At 52.3% G+C, this 25,578-nt stretch overlaps 1 protein-coding gene across 1 annotated transcript; it reads right to left on the bottom strand.

Annotated features, from left to right (window-relative positions):
- Positions 1-169: 169 nt before the first annotated feature.
- On the bottom strand, positions 170-22,836 carry TFAP2E (transcription factor AP-2 epsilon; the record flags this gene model as incomplete). Its single annotated transcript, XM_083879351.1, has 8 exons — positions 170-1,674; positions 2,185-2,326; positions 6,183-6,301; positions 6,515-6,743; positions 9,196-9,414; positions 21,966-22,017; positions 22,250-22,696; positions 22,810-22,836. 8 exons carry the CDS (start codon positions 22,834-22,836, stop codon positions 1,386-1,388), a joined length of 1,524 nt encoding a protein of 507 aa, XP_083735477.1. The 3' UTR covers positions 170-1,385.
- Positions 22,837-25,578: the final 2,742 nt, after the last annotated feature.

The raw sequence follows: 25,578 nt of genomic DNA on the forward strand, positions 1-25,578 counted from the left end.
TGAGCTCTGTTTGTGGCAGCATTCAACCCCCAGCCATGAAACTGGATAAGTCTTTCTTAAATCTATGCAATTTCATATCATTTCCATATAATAAACTATATAATTGCTTTTAAGATACGAGCACAGAGGCGAAGGATCCTTCTCACAAAGACGATGGAGGTGCTTTCTTCAAATAAAAAGAGGTTTATTAAGAGAATGAGAATGACATTGTAGTGTGGGTGTTGTACATCTATTTCAGCATTAAGAGAAACAACAGCAAGTACAAAATCCTGCAGAACTTCTAGAGTCATCGTCATCACAGCCTAGCTTGTCCATGCCACAGTTTGGTGGATCCAAAACTTCATTCCCATTTCTAATGGCAGAAAATCTGAAGATTTTCATCTTTCAAAGGGAAAAAACCCAACCCAAAACAAACAAACAAACAAACGAAAAATAGGCAAAACAAAAAACCCAACTCAATTTGATATAAATAACTTGCACTGGACATTTTTAAACTTTCAGATTTTAATTACACATAAATAAATATATACAGATTTAGAACAGTTCAGTTTGGCCTGGTTCAAGTTCTGCTCCTTGTGCTTTATTTATTATTATTATTACTAATTTTAAAAACTTGTGTGCTGCTATCTGTAGGTTGTGGAGTTTTATTTAGTCCTGGGTTTAACTTCACCTGCAGCAGCCAAGGGGACTCCCCTCAATCCTTGCCCTGGGACCCATCAGTTGTGTGGTTGTTCCTCCCTCCTGCCGTGGCTTGGGGCTCCTCAGCCCACGGGAAAATCCACAGCGAGTCTCAGTTTGAAGCTGTAAACAAAGCCTGGACCTGCTTTAAATCCACAGCAGTTCTGCCAGCAATTTCCCTTGGCCTGGCGTCAGGGCTGGGCTGTGGGTGGGGAAATGGGGAAGGTTTCCTGGTGCCTCAAAACCAGCAGATAAATCCAGGTAGAGCCAGGGCTCTGTCCCCCTGCCCTCAGCTGCTCCTGCTCTGGGTCTTGCACTGATGAGGCTTTTGCTCTTTCCTCTCAGTTCTTCAGTTGGAACAAATTCCTGGAGCACGTCAGGATTTCACTATGGGTTTTTTTTTTTTTTTAAAAGCAAAATAAAATCAAATTGCACATGACTTGTCTTCCTGCATCCACGTTACAAAAACAAAAAAAAAGGCAAAACCCCAAAGCCATCAGCCTGGCTTCTCTCAATCTCACTACGTTCTTTAGCACTGTCTTCTTCTTAAATTCTTTAAGTCTTGTCTTTTCTTCGTTTGCTTTACGAGTTTCCTCACACGTTCAAACTCAGCAGTTCAGAAAACAGTGTACTGGGTCATCTTTCCCCCTGGAGCCATCGCTGGTACCCAGGGTGGGAGAAGCTCCCACCGTGGGGAGACAGCGCTGTTATTTCCGATGCTTCACCTCTTTGTCTGACGCTTTGGAGTCCCCGGTCGTGTGCCCGTTCCCTGTGCTGTTCATGAATATTTTATCCAGCCCCTTGAGGGACTCGACCAGGTAGTTCTGGAAGGCGGTGAGGGCGGCGCAGATGGCCGGGCCCCCGAAGCCGTGGGTTATCAGGCTGAAATGAGTCAAACAGCTCTGCACTCCGGGCTCCAGGATGAGCGAGGGGCGGCTGTTCCCCAGTGGAGAGCGGTCCTGGGCGATCAGGTCTGCAAACTCCTTGCAAATTTGCCTGAAAGAGAAAGTTTTGGTCACTAGAATGCACCTGGAGAGCTGCAGAACACAGTGATAGAAATCCTAAAAGATTATCTAGTTCCAACCCCTCTAGCATGGACACCAGGCTGCTCAGAATTTTGTCCAAGCTTTCAGGTGTGGGGCATCCACAGCTTTTCTGGGTGTATTTCGGTGTTCTTTTCCTGCTCCCTGCCTGAACAGTCACCTCCCCACTGGGAGTTTTTGGCTCCAACCTAGGGAAAGCCTCTAAGTGCAGAACTGGAGCCACTGCTGCTGCTGCAGCTCTGAAAGAGCACATGAGGCAGTACCAAAATGCTCCCTGGGGCTGGGTCACCCTCTCCCATGCAGGATCAAACCCTTCAATCCATGCAGGCCATTCTCCCTGCTGGACACCTTCCTGCAGCGTGAGCCCATCTCTTCCCCACAAAAGAGCAAAGTTTGGGGGCTAATGCTGCAGGTTAGCAGTAGATGCTGAATGCACCAGTGGCTGGTTGCCTTCTGCACTCACTTGGTAGCCAGCAGCATGTTTTTCCTGGTGTGCAGCTCGGTGGGGTCGGAGTGCTGCCGGCACAGGTACTCTGCCGCCGCCTTGGCCGGGAACTCCGTCTCGCAGACGTAGCCAAAATCCCGAGCCAGGTGAATGGCCTCACCTGTGAGCAGGACAGAGGAACATTGTAGGGACATCCGTGGATGGCAGGAACAAGGAACTCTGCAGACTGAGATATTCTAGAAACATGTGGTTTTATTGCAAGGGTTGTGGGTAAAAGGGCTTTGCTTTCAGCCACCAGCCTGGGCTGGAGGGAAGCCCCAAAAGAGAAAGGGAGAGAGAGAGGGTGTGAGGTGAGGGAGGTAAAAAAGCTAAGAGGGGTAAGAGAGAGGTAGAAGAGAGAGAGAGCAGTAAGAGCGAGGGAGGTAGAAGAGGAGCTAAGAGCGAGGGCAAGGGAAGGTAAGAGTAAAGTAGAAGAGCTAAGAGAGAGGACCTTGTTACAATCCATTATATCTCCTTTTGTGTTGAATATTCTAATTTACAGTGACCAACTGGCATGAGATACAAAACCTACAAACTTTGCATGCAGCCTGTGAGAACTACTATAATACCATATCATCCTATATTCTAAACTCTAAAGACTACTTTTCTTATGTACTTTTTCCCTGATGCTTTGGCAGGATGGAGAGGGTCTTGGGTCTTTTTGTTTTCTGTCCTTCAACCCATCCCCAGCTAATCTTCCTGCCTGCCATGATCACATCTCAAAGCTGCCCTTCATTTCTATTTCACTCACAGGTTTTACATCTCCAGTATTTCTTACCAGGCAATCACATCCATAAGCCCTTCCTGTCCCATCTTTCCCAACATCACATCAGCACTGTGCCAACACCAGTGTGACTGGGAACTGGGGACTTCTGTAGACCTTCAGCCATCTCACTGCTGGGGCTCAGTTCTGGTGGGACTTTTCACAGAAAGAATAATAAAGTACTGGAATGGTCTGCCCAGGGAGGTGGTGGAGTCACCATCCCTGGATGTGTTTAAAAAAAATACTGGATGTGGCATTTGGTGCCGTAGTTTAGTTGAGGTGTTAGGGCTGAGTTGGACTTGATCTTGGAGGTCTCCTCCAACCTAGTCATGCTGTGATTCTGTGGTTCCCTGTCTCAGTGGCCACCCAAGAGTGCTCCCCACCTTCATCTCTTGCTGCAGAAACACCACTGAGTTTCTTATTCTCATCTGTAAGGCAATTAGTCTGTGTGGGCCAAAACAGCCAGTGCCAGCTCTAAACAGCACCTGGGCCCTTCCTTTACTACCTTTTATAAGAGCACCAAGACAGTGCTGGCCTTGGAGTAGAGTGAGGTGTAACTCTGGGCATCTGCTGCAAAAGGAAGAATAGCAGAGGCATTTCTTACTTGGGAACATCCCCTGCTGCATCTTTCCCTACTTCTTCCCAAATTTCCTGCTTGGCCTCTCCAAACTGAGAAGAGATTGAAAGGGAGACTGGAGGGTCAAAGAGTGGCTGATGGACAAGGTAGGGCAGGAGGAAGGGCAGGAGGAAGGGCAGGAGGAAGGGGCAGGAGAAGGGGCAGGAGGAAGGGGCAGGAGGAAGGGGGCTACATCCCCCACAGGGCCGGGGGCCCTCGGGCTGGACGTGCAGGCAGCGTATCCATCACCCTGTGGAAATGCCCACCCATTGATGGAATTGATCCATCTCCAGGCGTCCCCGTGGAAATAATCAGAGCTGATGGCAATTGATCATGCCCAACACCCGAAATCCCGGTCGGGCAGGCAGAGCTAATTTGCCTTGCCCCCCTGCTGCTCACACGTATTAGGCCATCCATTCTAATAGCATTAACCCAGATCCCATCCCAGCCTGCCCGGCTCCCGGAGCTCAGACAGTGGAGCCCTGTTACAGGGAAGTGTCTCTGCTTCCCACATAATGACAGTAGTTTCCACTTCATCTCCTCCTCCAGAGAAAGAGCAAATAAGGTAAACCTAAAGAATCAGAATTGCAGTTGTTTGTGTGTTAAAAAAAAACAGTCAGAAAGGATCAACTGCTGAAAAACTGATACTGGGACAATAAAAAAGAACTGAGTGACCTCATGGTCAGAGCCAGGGCTAGAGCCAGGATTTCTTCCATGAGTGTGTGAGTGGATGCACATTTTAATGTTTCTTAAAGGCAATTTGGATGCTGGAATAGAGAGGTGTCAGGGGGACAGGGCACTCTGGCTTTAGTGTTGAGCCAGATCTTGAGGAGGAGAGGCTGCAAGAGAGTGCAGAGGGCCATGGTGGGCAAGGGGACAGCAAAAGCCTGGCTGGAAGGAGGGCAAACCTCCTTCCAAAGGCTTAGGGATGTTTCTGGAGTGGAAATACATCCCTGCTGCTCCCCTGGGTCCAGGCTGGAGGTGCTGTCATGGAGCACTTGCCCAAGAGAGGGTGAGCTCTTGGTGTACGTGGTGAGGATTCCCAAGGGAGCTGTTTCTACCTGGTGCTCCCTGGGCTCTCCAGGAACATCCTCCCCATCTGTATGAGTAGCTGTTGGTTGGTGTGAGAAAAAATATTTCACTAGCACTCAAAACCCCATCCATTGTCTCTTTTAAATAATTAGACTTCCGGAAGACAGAGGGGAGAAAACAAATTAAACCAAGACAGAAAATGTTCAGGAAAGAGTGTGTTTGGGGCAGAGGGGCACAAGCCAGTCTGTGTGTGCTGGGTGATGGCAGTGCAGCAAAGGAACATCCCCTGGTTCCATCATGCTTACAAACAGGAGGAAATTATATCCACCAAACACATATGGCACCACTGCCATTTGCTATGAGCCGGGAAGCAGGAATCAAAACATCAGCAGCCACTTGAAATCAAACGGTACATTTCTTCCTTCCTTTCTTCCCTTCATTCTTTTCTTCCTTTTCTTTTCATGGAAATCAGCCTTTCATTCAGCACAAACCAACTGCCCTGGGTAACAACCTCCGCCTAATGAAGCGGGTCATTTAATTTGCTGGCGACAATGGAGATGATTTTCTATTCAGGATCCGAAGGCAGCTGCCTGCACCGTGCCGGGCACGGACACAATGGATTCCTGAGCTCAGAGGGAGGCAGAGCTGTCATTCCATTTGTTTGCATCCCCGTGTGCTTTTCTCCCAGGACGCAGAGGCAACATCATCATTTCCATGGTGGAGAGAAGTAGGAGGGGAGGAAGTAACCAGAGTTAGGCAGGGGCACCTCACATGTCTGGGCAGGGCTCTGCCTGCCAGGGCAGCACCTTCTCCAGAGCTCTGAGGGCGGCTGCTGCACACCTGAGCTCCACCTGTGAAACCTCAGAGCAGTTTGACATCTCCTTGGTGTCTCACTCATTTCCTGGAGGAGGGAAGGACTTGGATATGGGGCATTTCCTTCTTACAGGCAACATGACACGGACCTGAGCTTGGGATTCTGCCCAAAGATTGTGTGGTCAGAAGCACCTGAACTGTGCAGTGGGTGGGCACAAGGGGCTGCAGAGTAGCTGGGAAATTCTTGGCTGCTTTATTCAGGCTTTTTTTTTGTGTGTTTGGTCTCTGTGACACAACTATTAAAATCAGCTCAAAGAAATGAGGGATACCCTGAGCTCTACCCAGAAGGATGCTCACAGTCCTGCTTGGCATCCATGAGGAGGCCTTTTCCATCTGATCCAACAAAACTGGCTGAGTTTTGGAAAACAGACATGGTAGCATAAAGTTCTAGTATGGTTTGGGTTGGAAAAGACCTTAAAGGTCATGCAGTTCCAGCCTCCTACCACAGCCAGGGCAACCATGCTTGGACATTTGCTGTCTTGGTTTAATTTGTGCTCTTCCCACTGCCTTCCCAAGAGTCTGTTCATTTAAAAGGACACATCCTTGAATCAGTGTGGAGACTTACACAGGGACATTGCTCATTCAGTGGTGACCTCTCCATATTTTAAGCGTTCTGGTTTGTGGAAAGCTGGAAATTAAGGGGATGGGAGTTTCAGCACTCCACCCTCTACAGGAGCAGGGAGAGACTTTTACCTTCCACAAGGGATGTGAGCAGGGTGACGTTGGCAGCTTTGCGCCTTCCTGCAGGTAGATTTAGTCCAATTTTCTCTAACCTTTCCCTTAAACACCGACCCCCATTTTTTGATTTGGCTCTGAAAAGAGAAAAAAGAGAGGGAAAATAAATTTCCATGTAATTCATGTTAAAATAACCATAATCTCAGCTTAAGCTTTGAGGTTTGAAAGGAAAGAAGAGAAAACAATAAAAATACTATTCCTTGATGGACCACACATCAGAATTCCTCATCTCTTTATCTGAGGTTGAGAGCTGGTGCTGAACAGATTTTGGGGCTCTTGGGGCAGCTTACCTGCGGAGGACACCTCCGAGGAGAGAGGCATTGAGACACTCAGGGGGTGAGAGCCTCCTCTGCACCTCCCCGACTGTCACCTTGTACTTGGAGGTGGAGCTGAGCAGAGAGAGGCGCCCGGGCACGGAGCAGAAAACCTCGTTGGGATTCGTGACCCCTCCAATCAGACCGTCCTTGTTCATGGACAGGGTGGAGATGGTGGTGCCGTTGGCCTTCGAGGGGATGGGCACTGGAGACAAGGAAGAGGGAGAGAAGAGGAGACCATGGCTGAGAGACCCAGACTCTCCAGGCAGCTCTCCAGCCCCTCCCGGACAGCAGCACACCTGCTGGGATGTCTCATTAGTTCTTTATTTTCCTCAATGAGAGAAGCGAGGTGGGGTGATGAAACTAAACTAAATAAAGGTTAAAGGAAAGGAAGAAGCCTGGACGCTGCCCTTGCCTGCATTCCCACACCTCCCAGCCCAGCTGTAATTAAAGCCAAGGCTTGGGCTGGTCTTTTGGAAGACTGAGGATTGTCCTCAGTGTTGCTGGCTGGACCTGTGACCAGCTGCCCTCCCTGTCCCCTCTGGGTGCTCTGTGGAGGTGGGTGGCCAGGCAAAACGTGGCTGGTCCCGCTGGCCAGGACGCCAATCCTCTCCAGAGATTGCAGCTGCAGCCCAGCTCTGTGCCAGCACACATTGCATCCCACCAGGCAGGATCAACCACCTGAGCCAACCTCCATTCCCTGCCCCAAACCCCAGAGCTGCTGGGCTGGCCAAGAGCTGTGCCCCCATTATGTGCCCAAGGGAACCAGGGGAAAGAGTTTCTTTGCCTTCAGCTCTGGGATTAGCCCCACAAATAGCCGCAGCCCTAAACTTTCATCATCCCTGGCTTAAAGGAAGCTTGAGAAGATCAAACCAAATTAATCCAGCACAAACTTCCCTTTGCTTAATGGGTGAAAGTTAATTAACACAAGGCTAGGCAGGCACTGGTAACTGCAGCATCTTGTTGGTCCTGTGGCCTCACACCAGGGCAAAGGGGCTTGGCTTTCCCATTTGTCATCCCATAAGAAACATTCTTAGACGCAGTAAAGTTTATAAGTTAATACTGTGGCTGAGACTTGTGCCAAATCTCTTTGGCTTTTATGCTTTGAAATTAATAATCAATTTAACTCAGGGGGGAAAAAAGGCAGGTTTTGAAAGAATCCAAAGATAATTTCAGCCCTGGCATTCTTTGTCCTTCCTCAGGAACGACTGTTCCGCAGTCAGATGGTTCCTGCAAGCAACACAGCAGTGAATGCCATGGTTTATAAAGGAAATATATATGCCCAAAATGAAACAGAAGCCCCAGGATTAACCAGGGAGGGTCCATGGACTGGATCTACGAGGGGGCGCTTACAATTGGCATATTGTAAATCCAGTTCAACGCCTTTCCTGGCATGGCAATAAAAATCAGCACATGCTACATAAAAATGACTCATATTTTAAGGCTAAGGGATGAATGGAAAGGAGCTGAAGGACATAGAGTTTCCTCCCAGCACAAAACTTGCAGAAAGGGAGCAGAGGGCGGGATGCACCAGTGCCCTGCTGGAGCAGCAGCTGCGGTCAGTGTTTGCCATGACTGAGGTTGGTTCAGGGCACAATAAACACAGGAACATCCCCCTGAGATGTAGGAAAGCAGAACTATTTCCAGGAAGGAGCGACTTCAAAGCTTTCTTCCACAGTCCCAGAACAGGTTAGGTTGGTCTGTAGGGGATCCCTTAAAAAAATCAGAAGTCAGAGCTTGGTTTGCAAATATCCGTGCAGCGCTGCTGAGGTGTGAGGCCCTGCAGGGTGCCAGCCATGGGGTTCTGCTGCAGAGGGGGCCACCCCCAAACCAGACCCCCCTGGGGAGCAGGTGTTGCTTGTAGAAGAGCTGTTTGTAATTGATACACTCTGTAAGCTGGATTATATTTGGATACATCTGTGCATGCCTGCGATCATGCCGTGGCTGCGCTCAAGCCGCATGCGTGGCACACCCGGGGGACAGCAGAGCCATGCAGGGAGAGGGATCGTGCCTCACCACACATCCATGGGACACGGTGTCTGGGGAGGAGGCAAACCCAGCTGCTACCAGTGTGACTTAACACTGGAGCTTATGGAAAACTGGGCTGGAGAAGGGTTGGGTACAGCTCTGTGTTTGCCAGTCGCCCCACAGGCAGTGATAGGGAGGCATGGATAATGGTGATGTGCAGCATGGAGACACAACACTTGGGAAACACGTACTGGAGGTTTTAGGAATGATGCTACCGTCAGAAACAAAGCCCTGGAAAGCTGTGCCCTGGAGCCGACTGCTGTGAAGGGTAAAGCCCAGCACAGCTGGGTCAACCCAGCTCTGTGCCACAAGCAAACCAGGCAGGCACCAGCACTGAGCGTGGATTTTGGCATTGCTCTTCTGCCTCGAAGCCTCAGCCAAGGCCACAGCCCCGTCACTTTGGGCACGTGCAGGTGTGGGACAGGGCACCTGTGTCACGTAGAGCTTGTGCCCTCACAGGGCACACGGGATGTGAGGGAGGGACAGAGCAGGCAGCAGCACTGGGAGCTGAGCCAGGCCCCGGAGTCCTGCAGCAGTGCTTCATCCATTAGACAGCGTTGCCTCAATACAACAAGAATAAACAAAGCCACATTCGCCATTAATCACGAATTATTGTTATTGAGCCTCACCTGCTGCTGTTTGCCTGGTCTGATCTGCAGCTTGTTTGCCCATAAACATGCTGCAGGAGGGAGACAAGCTACCATTAAAGCCTGACAGCTTTGTTTCCTTGGCTTTTGGGGAACCAAAATTGTCTCTTGTCATCTGAGTAAACCAAAAGTCCCCCTCGATCTTCAGCTGCTGCTTTCCTGTTCCCGCAAGCAGCAGGTGATCGGAGCACCTGAGCCAGCCTGCAGACAAGAAGGAAGCATGAGAGCGGTGTGGGCGCCCGGCCGACAGCCCAACGCCCCGGCGCCGACCCCCTGCGCCCCGTGCTGCTCCCACAGCCTCGTGCCGAGGGCTCAGCCCAGCTTCAGTGCACAGGAAAGACCCTTTGGAGCAGGGATGGGGTGTGCACGGTGAGGTTTGAGGCGCTGAACAGCCCCAGTGTGAGTGGGGGGCCTGCAGTGTTGCTGTGCCCGAGAGAAGGAGCAGCCAAGCACAATAAGGACCCGAGAGCCACGTGGTGCTTTGCAGCTGGGGATAGAAACCTCTGAGATTGTCAAGTCCAACACGACTCTGACCTCAACTAAACCATGGCACTGAGTGCCACATCCATTCTTTTCTTAAACACATCCAGAGATGGTGAATCCACCACTTCTGTGCAATGTCACATCACGTCACTGCACTCGTCATCCCTTCCGAGGTCCTGCGGGATCAGCCATGGGAAACACCTGTTTTTGGCAGAGTAGGACATCACCTTTCCTGCAGTGACACAGCTCTCCCCCCACTCATCCCCCTGGCAGGAGCTTGGGCAGGCTCAGGTCCCACTCCTGACCGTGGAGGACAGGCTTCTCAGCAGAAACACACCCCGGAGATGCTCGTACTCACAGTGACAGACCAACACGCTACAAAGGCTGATGAGGAAGGGTTGGATGCTGGTGCCCAAACAAGTGTCCTTCCAGCCCTGCCTGGTGATGGGATGGGGTACCCCTGGGTCACACCAGCCCACCCCAGGGAGCTATAAATGGGAGGACACAAGTGGGAGTTTGGGTTGATTCAGGCAAAGAAAGGGAAAGAAGGACATCTCAGACCTTTAACAACTGCTCAGAACACTCCTGGGGAGTGCAACGTCCTCTTTGTCATCTGTTCTTATTATTTATCTATTATTTATTGATGCTTGATTGCTTCACTCTGTCCTCCTAATTATTTTTTTTCTCTTTTCTTAAACTGCCTGGCATTCCTTAGAGAGTTTTTCCCATGGAAGTGTTATGTATCCAGACTAATCCTGCTACTTCTAATTCAGCAAATCCAGGTGAGCTTGGCTGCAGATTTCAAAAATTAAAGCCCCCGTGAAGCATTTTGACCTGCCCTGGGGATGCTGCAAGTGGGCTGGACACAGGTAAGCAGGGGTCAGAGGGGTCGGATCTGAAAGGGAAAACAGATTTTGGAATAAGGTTATGCTGGCAGACCTCAAAGGGCTTCATGCCTTGCTGATCCTCAGCCCAGTGCTGGTACAGCACCAGCCACCAAAGCCATTAACTCACTCCTGACTCAAGCCAGCTCCTTAGTGCAGCTGGGGAAAATTGAGGCACAGAGCAAGGTAAATGATTTACCACATCTCAGGTACATGGGCATGATCTGTGTGTGTGCAACTCCAGTCTGTGGGAATGCCTTTCTAAGCAATCCAGGCTTCAGCCATTGCCCAAGTGTTGGGAAGTGCTGTGCTGCAGGCTGATTATGTACAGCCTCTCTTCTCATAGCTCTGGATTTTCTGTAGGAAGCTGTGAAATCGAGCTGTTTGTCACCACAGCACCTTGGCTCCTGGTGCTGTGGTGATTTGGAGAAGGGCAGCATGGCAGTAGCAGGCATACAACAGAATCTTCCTGAGTGCTGGAAGGGAAATGATCCTCATTTCTTCTGTACACCTCACAGGAGGTGTTTCCATCAGACTCAGCCTCTCACTGCAGCCTTGAACCTCACAGGGCAGGTCCCACTTGCAATCTGTCTCATTCCAGGTGTGTGTGAGCAGCACTGGGGAGACCCAAACTCCCCTGTGAGTTGCTTGTCCCCATGCTTGGAGCAGGTACACACAACTTCATTTTCCCTGTGAACCCCAAGGTTTGTGATCTCCCATCAGAGGAGCCTTTTGTGTTGACTCATCTCTGGTTTCTCTTTTAAACATACCCTGGTGCAACTGTCAGATGATAACACCCCACAACTGCGTTTGCTGTGGCTTAAAAAAAACCCAGTGCAGAGAGAGAGTGATTTCAAACAAGTCCTGGCGTCCAAAAACACCAAGGGCTTCATTTCTTGACTTCCCTGAGCTGGAGAATTCCCTGCCTGCCTGGGGTTATCTCCTTGTGTCTGGCACAGCCAGAGTGGAATTGTGTTATGACACAGGACAAGTTACTATCCCGGTTTGGGCTTGACTGTCTCCAGCAACAAATTGCAGATAATAATATAATAACATCTACCTGGGAGGGATGCTATGATACCCAATTAAAACTTGCCAACTAATCTCTGGTGAGAGATTTCTCTGGGTGAGAAGGCCTTGGGTGTTGAATGCAGCCAGGAGGAGTTGGTCCAGTGCCTGAGCACAGGATGTGATGGTGCCCCTTGGAGGAGACAGGCAATGGAAAGGCAATTCCCATGAACAGCAGGAGTCCCCACAGGTGGGATGGGATGTCAGGCTTGTCTCCCTGCGGGTTTTTTCAGGAGACAGCCAGGAGAAAGATATAAACACGGCTGAAAGGATTGCTCAGCTGTGAATCCAGTGAATGGAATAAGGAGTTTCATTGCCTTCAAAGTGTCCCAAAAGAAAGAACAAAATTTCTGCCACTTCTGTTCTGGCTTGCAGAGGTAGATCCTTCAGCTTTTAAGTTGGAGGTAAAAAGAAGGAGCAAAACAAACCCATTCTTCAATGGCTTTTACCTAGAAAACCCTTGGAGAATTTCCTGGTTTTGCCCAGTGAAATCCAGCACGAACCGATCCACAGCCTTGCGCCTCTGCTTCCTCATCCTCCCTCTCCCGCATGGTCTGGGCTGAGGATGCTCCATCCCTGAGCTCCTGCATTCCTTCTCCTTCCTCATATTTTTGTTCACCAAAATTTGTGGGTGAAATTACCATTTTGATTCCTGGAAACGGACACTTTGATATGTAAATATTCCGTGAAAAAGGTGCAGCTGCTGCCCGGTTCAGTCTTCAGTGCCGGGAGCTCCGGGGCTGGCAGCAAACCATCGACTTTTGGGTCTAAGAGAAAAGAAAATTAGCCTAAAAAAAGAGAAAAATACCAAGGAGAAATAGGAGAAATCGTTTCCATAGGAGAAATCTGCTGCCTGCTTGCAAAATGATTTGTAAGCAGGAAAAATTTGTGGTGCTTGAGAACTGGGTTGCTTATCCTGGTGTTATTTGTTCTGTTCCATTTCCAGCTGGAGCTCGGGGTGCTGTGAGGGGAAAAACAAGTCCAGGGGGAACATGCAAATCGCTGCCCGTCTTACAAGTCTGTTTTCTTCTCTTCCCCAGATGCACTACAGGTAAATTCTCTTCCTCGCTAAGGCGGAATCCCTGGATATCGGAGCTTTTATTGCGACATCCCTTTAAAAGTGGGAGTGTGCTACAGTTGAGGTTGCATTTTAAAGAGGTATCAGTGAATCGCCTTAGGAGACAACCTGGTACAAAGCAATCGCTCCTCTTTAGGCACAACAGCGCTGTCTCCAGCCCCCCACAAAAGCCTTTTACCCCCCGTCCCTCTCCAGGGCCGCCTCGGGCATGGCTCTGGGGCAGAGACCTGAGCCGGGCAAGGGGACACCTGCACCCTCCAGACCTGCAGGTGCCGAGGGTTTGGTTCTGTGACTCTGCAGGTGCAGCGGTGGCAGCCCCAAAGCCCCCGGTGTGTTCCCCCAGCTCGGGCTGAGGGATGTTTGTGTGCAGCCCCCGATGGAAGCGCTGCAGAGATGAGCTGTCAGTGAGCTCATCTAACCTTCCTTTGAATGTCTCTGATGTAAATTATAAGATGGAGATACATATATAAAAAAATATCGGGATGTGGGTGTGAGCCAGGGGCAGCTGCTCCCGCCATCCTTTAAAAGCCCTTTTTTTCAGGGAGAAGGTGCTGCAGAGTTCAGCTGCTCCAATTTCCTGGTGTTTCAGCGGAGAGGTATTTATTGATGGTCCAGGGAAGGAGGTCAGAGCCATCAGCTGGATTTCAAACGCGCACTCTGTAATTATCCTCTCTCCCCAGAGGGGATTATACAGGTATTCTCTTTATCTCAAATGCACAACCTGAACCAAGTCCCCGTGTCAAAGAGCCTCTCTAGGAACAACCATCATCGGCCTTTTCAAATGGAAGGATGGAAAGAATCTCGGTTTTATCTGTGGGTTTTCGAGATCGCTGAGTCCTGATAGGGAAATGAATCTCGGACCCTCAGAGGAGAGCAGGGATACAACTCCAAACTATTCCCATGAGAAAGCTAATCAGGAGAGGTCCCATGCCTATGCAAAACTCCCATATTTAACATTTTGTTTCCCATGCAAATCCATTCATCAGGTTGGGAAAGAAATATGAAGTTGCCATGTGATATTAATCCCATTTTTCATTCTGTATCTCTGTTTGACCCAGTGAGGTCCCAGCCGTGCATCACTGCAGGTGTCTCCTGGGGAGCTTTGGGATGGATTGACTGAGCAGGAAGGTTCAGATTCCTCCAAATCCTTGGGTACAATGGCTTGGTTTAGGCTGGTCCCTGCTTTGATAGGAATGGCCAGCTAACATAATATTAAAATTTACTCAGCCTCCTGTGCTCCTGCAGGACACGGGAAAGGGATTAGAAAGTGCTTTGCAGTTGATAATTTCAGCTGATGCATTTTCCTGCTTCACCATTTAGGAATGACTCGACCTCAAATATGCTGCTGTTCAGAAGAGTTTGTCCGTTTTTTGGGAAACTGCTCACAATTAATTTGTGGTGAGTTCCCACATGTTTCCTTTCCATGCTTCATTTCATGGAGTGGATTCTGCTGTCTGGAGAATCCTGATGTCACAGCCTGAGCCAAAACACTTCACTGGAAGGCACCAGACATCAGTGATTAAAATGTCCTCCTAAATAGCAAAACTCAGGTGTCTGAACCTTAGAAGGGAATGAATGAAAATTATTTGGGTTCTGCTTTTGCGTGACAAAGTGTTCGGAGTTATTTCCTGCACTGCTGGTTGGAAGCCGCCCCGATGCAGCGAATTCATTGGAGAAGTCAGTTTAGTCTGGTAATTCACATTATTTCCCTCCCCCTTGATTCTAAATTACTTTTTCTAAATCTGCAGCTATGCCCTTCCATATCTACATTAGAAAATTAACTATTTCAATTTCGGTTCAACTACTGAGTAATTATTTAAAATTCAGTTCAAATTCTGCCCGTATAGAATTCATGTTTCACAGCACAAACCAGGCAGGTTTAGAAACGGGAGGCTGGAGAGACGGAGGATTTAAGCCAGAGGAATTGGGAACCCACAGTGCTCCATGCTGACACCAAGAGAAGTTCCCCATCCAATGTCACCCCTGGCTGTGCTGCAGTGAGTGCTCTCAGCCCCACACACTCCACAACTCTGCTTGTAGCATCAACCACCCCAAGTTTACTCCTTTAGCAGCACAAACACTTTGGCACCCAGTCTGTGTGATCTTTACGTGTTTAATCCATTTTACAATGACATGCACGAGGGATTTTCCCTGTATTCCCTACAGATGCACCTGAATTTGTGTGGCTGGGATCTCCACAAGCTAAAAGGGGAGAACAAAGCTGTGATGTTGCAGTGAGCGGTGTCCGATCCCGTGGAAGCCTCTGTGATGCTCCTGTCAATTTGTTAAATCTATTCAGGTTGTTGAAGGGCAAAAGACCATTCAGCAAAGGTTAGACATGAATAATAATAGAAAAAATTCTTCCCTTCATACTGAGAGAAGAATTTCACTGCCAGCCCACTGAGCTGACGGGGTTTCAGTCTGGGTCTGACCACAGCAACGTGAATCTCTCGGTTCAGCGGCTCCTCCGGAGCTGCCAGCTTGTCCAGGGCTCGCTCTGGGGACAGGCACTGCTCACCACTGTCACAGCAAAAATGGCTTTTCCTTTTCCTTGCTCGGATGCCCTGGGTTGCTGACACCAGTGTATTGGTGAGACAAACCCTCTGATGATGGTTTTTCAACGGCTGCCCCGTCTCTTGCTAACTGGCATCTTGTGCTGGAAACCTCCCTAAGCACCCTTGGTCACATCCTCTGCTCGCACATCTCCAGTCCTGGGATGGTGGCTCTGCTCTCTCCCATGCATGTGGCCATTTGGGGCTCCCAGGGAGCCCTGGGGACACCACTTGCTCCTTGGGACCTGTCTGACCAGTCCAGAGGGAACAGGGCCTGACCCAGTCCCTCTCTCCCTGGCGCCTCGGCACTCTGGTGACTGATGCCAGATAAATGCCTGAGATAGAGGGTGGGGAGACTCAGCCCAGCTGGAATCCCAAGCACGCACCGCAGACACTGTGGATGGATTTTTAAGCCACAAAGGTGAAGCTGCTCCCAGCTCCTCTCATTCTCTTCTCAGCTCCCCTCATTTAGCTCCCAGCTCCTCTTGTCTTCCTCCAAGCCCCAAGCTCCTGCCATGCTGTGTTTTGGGGTTGTTTAATTGCTTGAGCTCGTCTCTAGCAATTCCCTCTCACTCCCAAGTGCTTCTCTGCCCTTTCCCCCCAAACCACAACACTTCTCACCTGAGGGAAGGCAATACCTGGGCATGGCAGAGCTGGGCTGGGGACAGGCCAGGGAGATGAGAGCTGAGCGTGCAGCAGCTCCAAGCATCACATCCAGATCTGCTAATTAGTTCCTCCATTAAGAATTAAAATAAACAAACAAATGGAAGGACAGCAAGAGTGAGTAATTCCCTGGATCACACAGGAAAGGGTGGGATGGTTTTGTGGTTAGAGTGCTAGTCTAGGACTTCAGAGAACCTCATTTAGTCTCTTCAAATAATTAAGAGAGATTGCAAACATTTTTTTTCCTGAGATCATGTATCTTGGAATATTATTAAATTGAGAGGAATAGTCTTTGCCTCTGCTCTGCTGCAGGTTTAGTGTGACCCTGGGCTGGACTGACATCAGTGGGTTCCTGTGGGTCTTACCTGTGTCTGTGCTGCCATGGGTGTGTGTCCTGATGGACCCCAGTGAGGCAGATACCTGTGCTGTCACACAAATTAAGATCTTGACAGCACTTCCTTTGCAGGGACAAGCCCCAAAAGTGTCACCTGGCCAAGGCTGTCCTGCTGCCAGTCCACCTGTGGATGAGGTAGCCCCTGTGGGAGCCAGGGTAGTGATGTGACAGTGGCCACGGAACTGCAAAAATACCTACAGCTCCCAAAATGAAGGGAAAGGTGCTCCAGAGCAAACCAAACATCTGTGCTGCTTGCTTGGTGCTGTCCATGGAGAAGCCTCACCTGGGGTCCTCCTCCTGGAGCAGAGGTGCTGCTGCTTTGGCTCCAGCCACATGCCAAAAAAACAACCCGAGCTGGCTTTCCTGAACCTACCCTTTAAGAGTTGCTCTTTATTTCTAACAAAGAAAAAAAAAAATCATTTAAAAACATCTAATTAAACAGTAAGTCATGACAAGGTACATGAAACTTGGAGATAACACATGCCTGGGAGGCACTGGGGAGGTTGAGACAAAGCCCAGCGCCTTCACCAGTACCCGCGTGTGTTATCTCACATGAACACACACCTGGGCTTATCCTGGCGCAATTATAGGACATTAAAAATATAATTTTAATGGAGGAATGGTGATCTGGATGCAGTTCAGAGTAAAAACTTTCTTTTAAGTTCCTCTGTTTGATTAGTAGGTGTTCCTGCCGCGCACCGTGTGCGCGCGAGGGGGAAGCGCCGGGATCGGGAGGTGTGACTGTGTTTTGAGGAACGTTGCTCTATCTCCCCGGTGTGTGCGAGGGCTTGTCAAAACTTTAAAGCATTCGTGAGCAGCACTAAGGCAGCAAAACTTCCAGTCAAGACCTGGCTTGTCCCGGGTGAGCCCCTTTTCCTACTCAGGCAAACTACCGCCGCAGATGAAGCTGCAGAGAGTTGGGAGGGCTCCCCAGCCACTGGAAGCCAAGTACCTCCACCCACGGCCCTGGACAGTCCTATAAAAGCTGTGTCTTCACAGCCCCAGGTGTTTTACAGGATGACCTCATTTATTACCTTGCTCTTCACAGGAAATGATGTTTATCTAATCTACCATTTTTTCAGGATTTTTTTTTTCCCCCTGCTACATCTGGCTTCTTATATTTCTTACAGCTCAACTCCTCCTTGCACCAAAACAAAGGAGAATTGGCACTGCTGCTGTCATGCCAGTGCCCCAGTCCCACCAGTCCCATCAGCCTGAGAAGAAACCAAGAAGCTTCAAAACCCAGAGCTTGCGTGCGGTGACGAGTGGATCTAAGGATCTTGGTCTTAATCTCCCTCCTCTGCCGCATTCCTTAGTAGTGACAGCTACTTCTTGCAATATTCCTGACTGTGGGCTCTGAGGCACAGCTTTCCATCTGTCTGTCCAGTATCCAGCCAAACAGGTCCACATTCCTGAGCAGAAACGCTAGCACTGCCCCTCGGAGCGGCTCGAAAGCCTCGGATGGAAATTGGAACAAGTCACAAACAGGAGGGAGGGCGGCAGCAGCCGGATCCGCAAACACGAGGGACAGTGGCAGGACCAGATCCACAAAAACGAGGGACAGTGGCAAAAGCCAGGACCACAAACACAAGGCACAGTGGCAGGACCAGGTCCCACTGCCCCAGCACGGAGCCCGGGGACGTGCGCTGTGCACAACTGAGTGCCAATGTGAGCCCACACTGGTCACACCCTGCTCTGTCTCTACTCCAGGTTGTAAAATACCACAGCCAAAACTTGTGCCCGGGAGCGGGTGCAGCAGCCCCTGTGGCTCACCCTGCTCCTGCTGCCACAGGGCCCCAGCTCACTCCAGCCCACTGCCAGCAGGACCTTGGGCTGCTCCCGCACCCCGGCGTATCCCCAGGTGCCAGGGAAAGACATTTCTATTTCTCTTTGTAATAAAAAGGCTCTCTCAGAAGCTTTCTGCTGATCCCAAAAGGATGTGAAAGCAATAAAACCCCTCCTTATTTTACAACCAAGCTGCGGGATTTTTTGCTACTGAGCGCAACGACCTAATGCTTGATTTCATAACCACAAAGTCGCACCCTGCACCAGGAGCTCGGGGCTTGCTGAATTCCCAATTTTATGTCTAGGGGGGTCTCATAGCCAGACCTGGGTACCTGACCTGGGCATCTAAACAGCAGGGCAGCAGGTGAGTGGAGCAGAAAATCCCTGAGCTCCTGTAGACTAAAGCAGCCGGAGCCCCGACTAAACTTTTTCAGAGCTAATTTTAATGTTTTCCTGTCTAATTATCTTCCTGGTCTTGTATAAATGCTTGGAAGGAAGAGCAATAATAATAATAATAATAATAATAATAATAATAATACCAACCACAAACAAAACAACAACAAAAGAAAAAAAACACAGAAAATAATTTCTGGAGTAGTTCTGTAAATAAAAAGGGGAGAATGAACAAAAGGGGGTAAAAGGTATTCGTAAGTATTCTATTGCCCTATTCAAAATTTTATCTATTTAATTCCCGAACAAAATCTATCGCTCATTTTGTCACAGCAGCACGGGGGGAAAAACTCATCCTCCATTTTTCAGCGCTCTCACATCTCTCCCTGCTCCAAGAACCAAACTGGACCCCCCTCTCTGGGGGTTTCCAGGTACCCCAGCCCTGGGATCACCAGGGCGATAACGAACCGGAGCCAGTCCCGAGGGCAAGGCTGGAAATGGGGATTTGAGCGCCTGTTTCCAGCCGGGATCTGCCTCCCTGGGCTCCCCCCGCCGCGGTGCGGGCACAGCCGGGGATGCACAAACGGGATGGGGGTCCCGGAGCGGTTCCCCCTTTTTCCTCTCCACTCGCTTAATTCGGGGTTATTTGCAGCCAAGGGGCCGCAGCGCTGCGGGTTCAGCAAAACACTCGGAGGGGAGAAGGTGGCGATGCACCGAGATATCCACAAAAATTATATTAACAGCTGGAAGCGTGGAAGTTTATTTAAGAAAGAAAAAGAGGGAAAACAGACAGGCAGTCGGGGATGCTCCTCGAGGTTACGGGCAGCATCTTCCCCTCGCTGGACATCAACAGTGACCCCCCAGCCCTGGGGATGGTCCCCAAATCCCGGGATACAGGAGGGGAAAGGCTGTGAAAACAGCACCGGATTGCGGGTTCTTCCCTCTCATTCCGGGCTGGTTCTGAGCAGGATTAATGCAACTCCAAGGACGGGAGTTAAAAAGGGAGATTTGGGGTTTTGGGGCAGGTGATTAATATTTTGTTGAAGCAGGACAACGGTATCTCGGTAATTAATTAAGCGAGATAAATCTGTTTTCACAAGAATAGATTTCTATCAGGTTTTTTTGTCCGACGGCCATTCCGGCAGGAATTCCAGGATTAATCGGTATTTGGGATCTCGGTGCGATTTAGGACAAAACTGCGCTTTTTAGGGTTTTTAGGGTTTATCCTCTCTCATTTCAGAGAGGGGATGCTCGAGCCCAGCCGCCCCCTCGGGCACTTTCTGCCCGGGACCCGCCGGGAGCTGCCTCAGATGGTTTTAATTGAATTTTATTTTATTTTTCCCGGGGTGTCATTTCACCCGCGGGGAGCCGGGCTCGGCTCTGGCCCCGCTGGGGCTCCGGGACACAGCTCAGAGCTGACAGAGCCGGCGGAGTGAAAACACCACATTTTATACATTCTAAAAAACGAAATAAAGCCGAATGTAAAGGAATTTATTTCCCCGGCGTTTGATCCGAGATTCCCGCCTGCAGTTTCTATAATTCCTCTGATTTTTAAATTTATTTATTTATTATTATTTTTGAGTTGAACGCGCCTGTTTGGGAGTTTCCAGGGGCAGGAGAAGGGGAATGTGGCCAGCTCCCAGCCGCCCAATTCCCCCCCACAAACAATAATAAATGGATTTATCGATTTCTTCAGCAAACTCGCAGCTCCGCGCTCCAAAGACGGGGATAATAATATGAAAAAATTTAAAATTATAAAAAAAAGAATGCAAAAAAAAAAAAAACAAAAACAAAAACAAAAAAAAAAAAAAAACAAAAAAAAAAAAAAAAAAAAAAAAAAACAAAAAAACAAAAACCAAAACCAAACCAAACCAAACAAAACAAAAAAAAAAAAAAAAAAAAAAAAAAAAAAAAAAAAGGGATGGAAAAGATATTATTTTAAAAAAATTTAAAATGCCCAAACGAGAATAGGCGTTGAAGAACAAGTGTACGTGAGCACAGGGGTTGTGGTCGAGCTCTTTGCTCCATTCCCGCCTTCAGCCAGAGATATTTTAATTTTATTTTTCCTTTCTTTTTCTTTCTTTTTTTTTTTTTTTTTAATTTAATCTTTCCGAGACTAGAGAACTAGAGACTCTCCAAAGGCAAAACCCAGGCAAACTAAAAAAACCCAAACTAAAAAACCCAGGCACTAAACAACGACAAATCCTTCCTAAAGGAGCCAAAAAAATTCTAAGTAACGGCGCTTTTGGAAAAATGACGGGGAAAAAAACCCCAAACTCCAACCGAACTTCCAGACAAAACATTCCCACTGCGGGGATTTCCCGAGGGTTCCTACCCGGCCCACAAACCCCTCAGCTTTTTGCCACCATTCCTCACCCCGAGTGTTTAATGGAACGCCTCTCCAGCGTTCTGATTGCAGCCCAATTAATGCGGGTCATTAATGTCCCGCTGGCGGCCGCGTGTTCCCAGAGCAGCCTTTTCCAGGGAAAGGGGTTTTGGCGCACCGGGAGCGCCCATCGGGAGGGTTTTGGTGCAATTCCCGGGGCTCGGTTACAGCCGGGACCAGCCCTGGGATTGCGGTTCTGTTCGTGAGGGGGTTGGGGGTTAAACGCGTCCATATATTGCTGAAAAAAATAATTTCGTGGAGAAGCCAAGAGCGGTGCTGGGATATTCCACAGGAGCGACAGCCCCGAGCACCGCGCTGGGCGCTCCCGGGGCCGCCCCTCGCTCTGGCAATGCCCCGCAGGAAGGTTTAGTATATTTGAGAAATGTTTTAGAGAGTTGAGCGGCTCTACCCGCCGGCTCGTTGGGATGGGGGGACCGGCAGAACCAGAGCGGGGACACCCCGGGGGTCGGGCAGACCCTCTGGCCCAGCCCCGTTCCCCGCACGGGCCGCGGGGGGGAAGCTGTTCCTCCGCTCTGCTCCCCGGACCGGCCCCGAGGGTTTCCTCAGACCCGGGTTTTACCGGGATCGGGGGCTGCGGGACGCTCCCGACTACAAGGACGGGGCAGCACCGGCCCCAAAGCCGCGCTGCCGTTAAACGCGTCCTTCCCCTCGGTACCGGCCCCGCCGAACGGTCCCGGCGGTGTGAAGCGGTTCGCGGCCCGCGCTGCCTCCCCCGGGGCTCCCACCGGGGACCGGGAGCACCGGGAGCCGCCGCCGGGACATCCCCGGGCTTTCCGCACAAACCGTTCCCCGACAGCAGAGCCCGCCCGGCCGGGCCCTCCGGTACCGGGAAGGGGCAGCGGGCGCGGTGCCGCCCGAGGGAGAGCAGCGGGCCGGGCCGGGCCGGGCCGGGCTGGGGGCGCTGCCCCGCCGGGACCCGCCGCTTTCGTTTTAGTCCCGCCGAGGACACGACCAGCCCTTCCCGACGGCGGAGCCGACGCTGGGGAGCCCCGAGGGCAGGAGCGGGGCCGGGCCGGGGCCGCTCTCGGCGGAGCCGCCGCGCTCTTACCTTTCTTGATCACGGACTGATCGAGCAGGTTCATCCCGCCGTCGTCCACGGCCTGAAAGCAGCGAGGAAAAGCCGTCAGGGCTCCGGGGACAGCGCGGCCTCGGCCCCATCCGCCCGCTGCCCGCGGCCAGGAGCAATTCTGAGGGCCCGAGGAATGGCAATCCCCGGCCCGGAGGGTGCGGACACCCCGGGCCCGGCTCGTCCCGGTGAGGCAGAGGGATCCGGCCCCGTCCCCTCACAACAAACCCACCCGCCCCGGGCTCCCTCCCGGTGCTCCCCCGTACCTGGATGTCCTCGAGGCCGTGGTGGCCGAGGCCGTGGAGGCCCAGCGGGCCGTCGGCGAGGCCGTGGCCGCCGTCGGGCAGCCCGTGGAGCAGGCGGGGCACGGCGGGGTACTCGCGGCGGGGGTCGAGCCCCAGGGCTCGGTGGGTCTGCGAGAGCAGCCCCGTCTCGTCCTGCCGGCCGCGCTGCGGGGGCCAGGCCGGCTGCTGGTGCTGGTGCAGGGGGCTGAGAGCCGCGTACGGGTCCGCCAGGTGAGGGTAAGCGGGCTCCTGGCCCTGCGGGTAGGGCAGCGGCGGCTGCGGGTACGGCGGGGGGAAGTAGGGCGGCTGGAAGTCGGCGGCGGGCGTGTGGCACAGCGGCGGCGCCGAGCCGTAGGGCGCCTGGTTGAGCGAGGGCAGCTGCGGCAGGCGGGCCCCGGCCGGCGCCCCGGGCAGCCCCTCGGCGCGGTCCTGCGGCGGCGAAAACAGCGGGGGTGAGGTGGGCACGGAGCCCCGGCTCCCCGACCCCCCATCCCGTCCCGTCCCGTCCCGTCCCGCCCGAGCCGCGCTCGCCCCGCGCTCACCATGCCCGGGTAGCTGTGCACAAGCATCGGTGCGGGCCCGCGGCGAGCCCCGGGCGGGCCGGGCCCCGGGGGTGCCCCCGTCTCCGCCCCTCTATCCCGCCGGAGCGGCGTCTCCCATCTCCCGCCCGCTCCTCTGCGCCGGCCCCGACTCCATGCGCGCCAGTTATAGCGGCGGGGGCGCGCCCGCCGCCCCGGGAGCGCGCGTCAGAGCGCGGGGACGGGGACGCGCCGCCCGCTCCCGCGGGGCCCCGACGGCTCCCGACAGCGGGACGAGACCCGGGCGGGGGGCGAGGGGCACCCGCCGCCCCCTGGGAGTGTGGCTGGTGTTATCCCCGCTCCGTCGGGTGGCCCCGGTTCCCTGCTCGGTACAGAACACCCTCCCCGCGGTGCCGCCCCGGGTCTCCTGCCGCCCGAGAGCCCTGTCGAGGAGCACCTCGGGCCGCACCGGGGAGTGAACCCCGAGGGCCGGGAGAGCCCCGAGGGCCGGGAGAGCCCCGAGGGCCGGGAGAAGCCCACGCGAGTGCGGGCGGGCTGCGGGGCCGCGGGGATGCTCTACGGTTTGACTTTATTAGCCCAAGCTGAGTGCGGGCCCCTCCGGGAGCGCTGCGAGGGCCCCGGCGGCGGCTGCGACCCCCCGGGATTGCGGAGGGAGCGGGGCCCGAGGCCGGCGCTGCCGGGAGAGCTCAGGGCTCCTCCCGGGGCGCTTCACCCTCCTCCCCGACGGGGAGCGGGGAGCTGCATCCAGGACTGGTGACAGCGACAGGGATCTGGGGGTGCTCCGGGCCTGCCCGAAGAGATGGACGGGAGGATGGGCGCCGGGTGCAACAGAGCCGGGGGAGAACGGGGAGCACCGACGGGCAGCACGCCCGCCTCTCCGCCCTCCTCCATCCCTCCCTCCCTCTCTCCGCCTCTCCATCCTCCCTCGCTCTCTGTTTGAGCCCACCCTCCGGGGCAGGACGAGGCGGGCCCACAAGAGCGGCTCCCTGAGCGCGACAGCAGCAGCGTGAGCCGGGCACAGGGGACGGCACTGAGTGACCGCAGTGACATCCCACGGGCACGCAGGACCCAGGGCGGAGCGGCCACGTCCATCCGCACACGCTCGGCCCCGGCACAGCTCACCACGGTCACAGCTCACCACGGTCACAGCACACCACGGTCACAGCTCACCACGGTCACAGCCGTGGCCGGGTTTGTCACCGCAGGTCCCCACGGTGTCACCGTGCCACCCGCAGGGTCCCGGCCGCCCATCGCTGGGCGGGAGGTTCCATCAGCAGAGCACAAACCCTTCACCCCCAGCTGTTACACGCCGTGCTGTGTGATCGACATCAACAAACACAACCCCACACTGCAGTTAATTTAATTCCACTCTTCCAGCCCCGAGCTACAGCTCCCTTCATTTTCATTTTTCCTGTGAATTCCCACAACTCAGACCTCTTTGATTTCCAGGTTTAATTAACAATGCTCATTAAACGAATTTTTATTCATTTCTTTTAATATTACCCTGCCACCTGTCTTTAGGAGGCAAGGGCTGATCGTTTATTCTAATTTATTTCTGTTAAAGATGGCATTTAAGGGTGGGAGGAGGGATATGCAGAGGTATAGAGGGTTGATCCATTCAAATCTCTTCATCCCCCTCAAATGCTCTTCAAGGACGCTGCTCCTGGAAGTTCTGTATTTATTTTCCACCAGATCCATTTCATTTGCTAGGAAAAATTGGATTGGACATGCTGTATTTTGCAGTTATGTTCCAGTTCATTCTTAATGTCCCTTGCTCGTCTAGTCCGTATAATGTCGAGTCTTTATTCATCTGAAAGAGGTGAAACTGCAAAATCCAGGCAGGAAGGGTTGTGAGTCGGCCTGCGCAGGACTGCAGGCGAGCAGAAGGATGGTCCCCTGCAGCAGTTTGGAGGGAAGCTGTGTTTCCTCCCAAAAATGAGACAGAGGAAACCTGCAACACTGACAGACAAAGGGAAGGAAAAACAAAAGGCAGAGCTGTCCTGCTGCCTCTCATGGAACATGCTGGGCAAACTGGGGTCGTGGGAACACACTGGGCTGGGGCAGTGGGCCAGGGCAGCCTGGAGCTGTGGGGCTGTGAGGCTGGAGGGGAGTGTCACCCACCCCAGCACAGCACAACAGTGCTCAGGAAGGAGAAAAGGGACCTTGCAATAGATTCTGGGCTTTGGGAAACTCCCAGGAGTTACCCTGCCCTGGCACCTTCTCTGGGAGCACAATCAGCACCTTCCAGCACTGAGGTCCTGCCCAGCAGCACCCTCAGAGCCCTACAAGAAGCAGAATTGTCCTTGCAAGATGTCCAAGACCCACCTGAGTCCTTCACTGCCCCAGACCCTCTGTACAATGCCTGATGATGAGGGCAAACCAAACCCCTGGGCCTCTCATGGACAGGAGGCACCCATTAAACCACCAGTGCTGATGATGAACAATTATTCACTTTTACCTGTTGTCCTGAGGTCCCAGGCAGGGCCCAGGACTGTCACACAGGGGGGGCTGCCACCACACTCTCCCAGCAGCTGCCTGGTTTTGTTTCTGGTTCAACCTGGCCAGGTCAATTGCTGGGGTCACCTGAACATAGGAGGCTCAAACACAGCTCCCCACTACCTGTTCTTTAGCATCATTGTTTAAGAACCATAAGTCCAGCTGTGCTTGTGTTTTGCTCTGGCAAACATCCTTTGTGTTTCCTAACAGTGATGTGGTCCTGCTGAGGACCTCAACACAAGAGCTGCCTCGTCACCCCCCCAGCTACAGGGAGCA

This window comes from Zosterops lateralis (assembly GCF_965231275.1).
Source record: "Zosterops lateralis genome assembly, chromosome: 28".
Lineage (NCBI taxonomy): Eukaryota > Metazoa > Chordata > Aves > Passeriformes > Zosteropidae > Zosterops > Zosterops lateralis.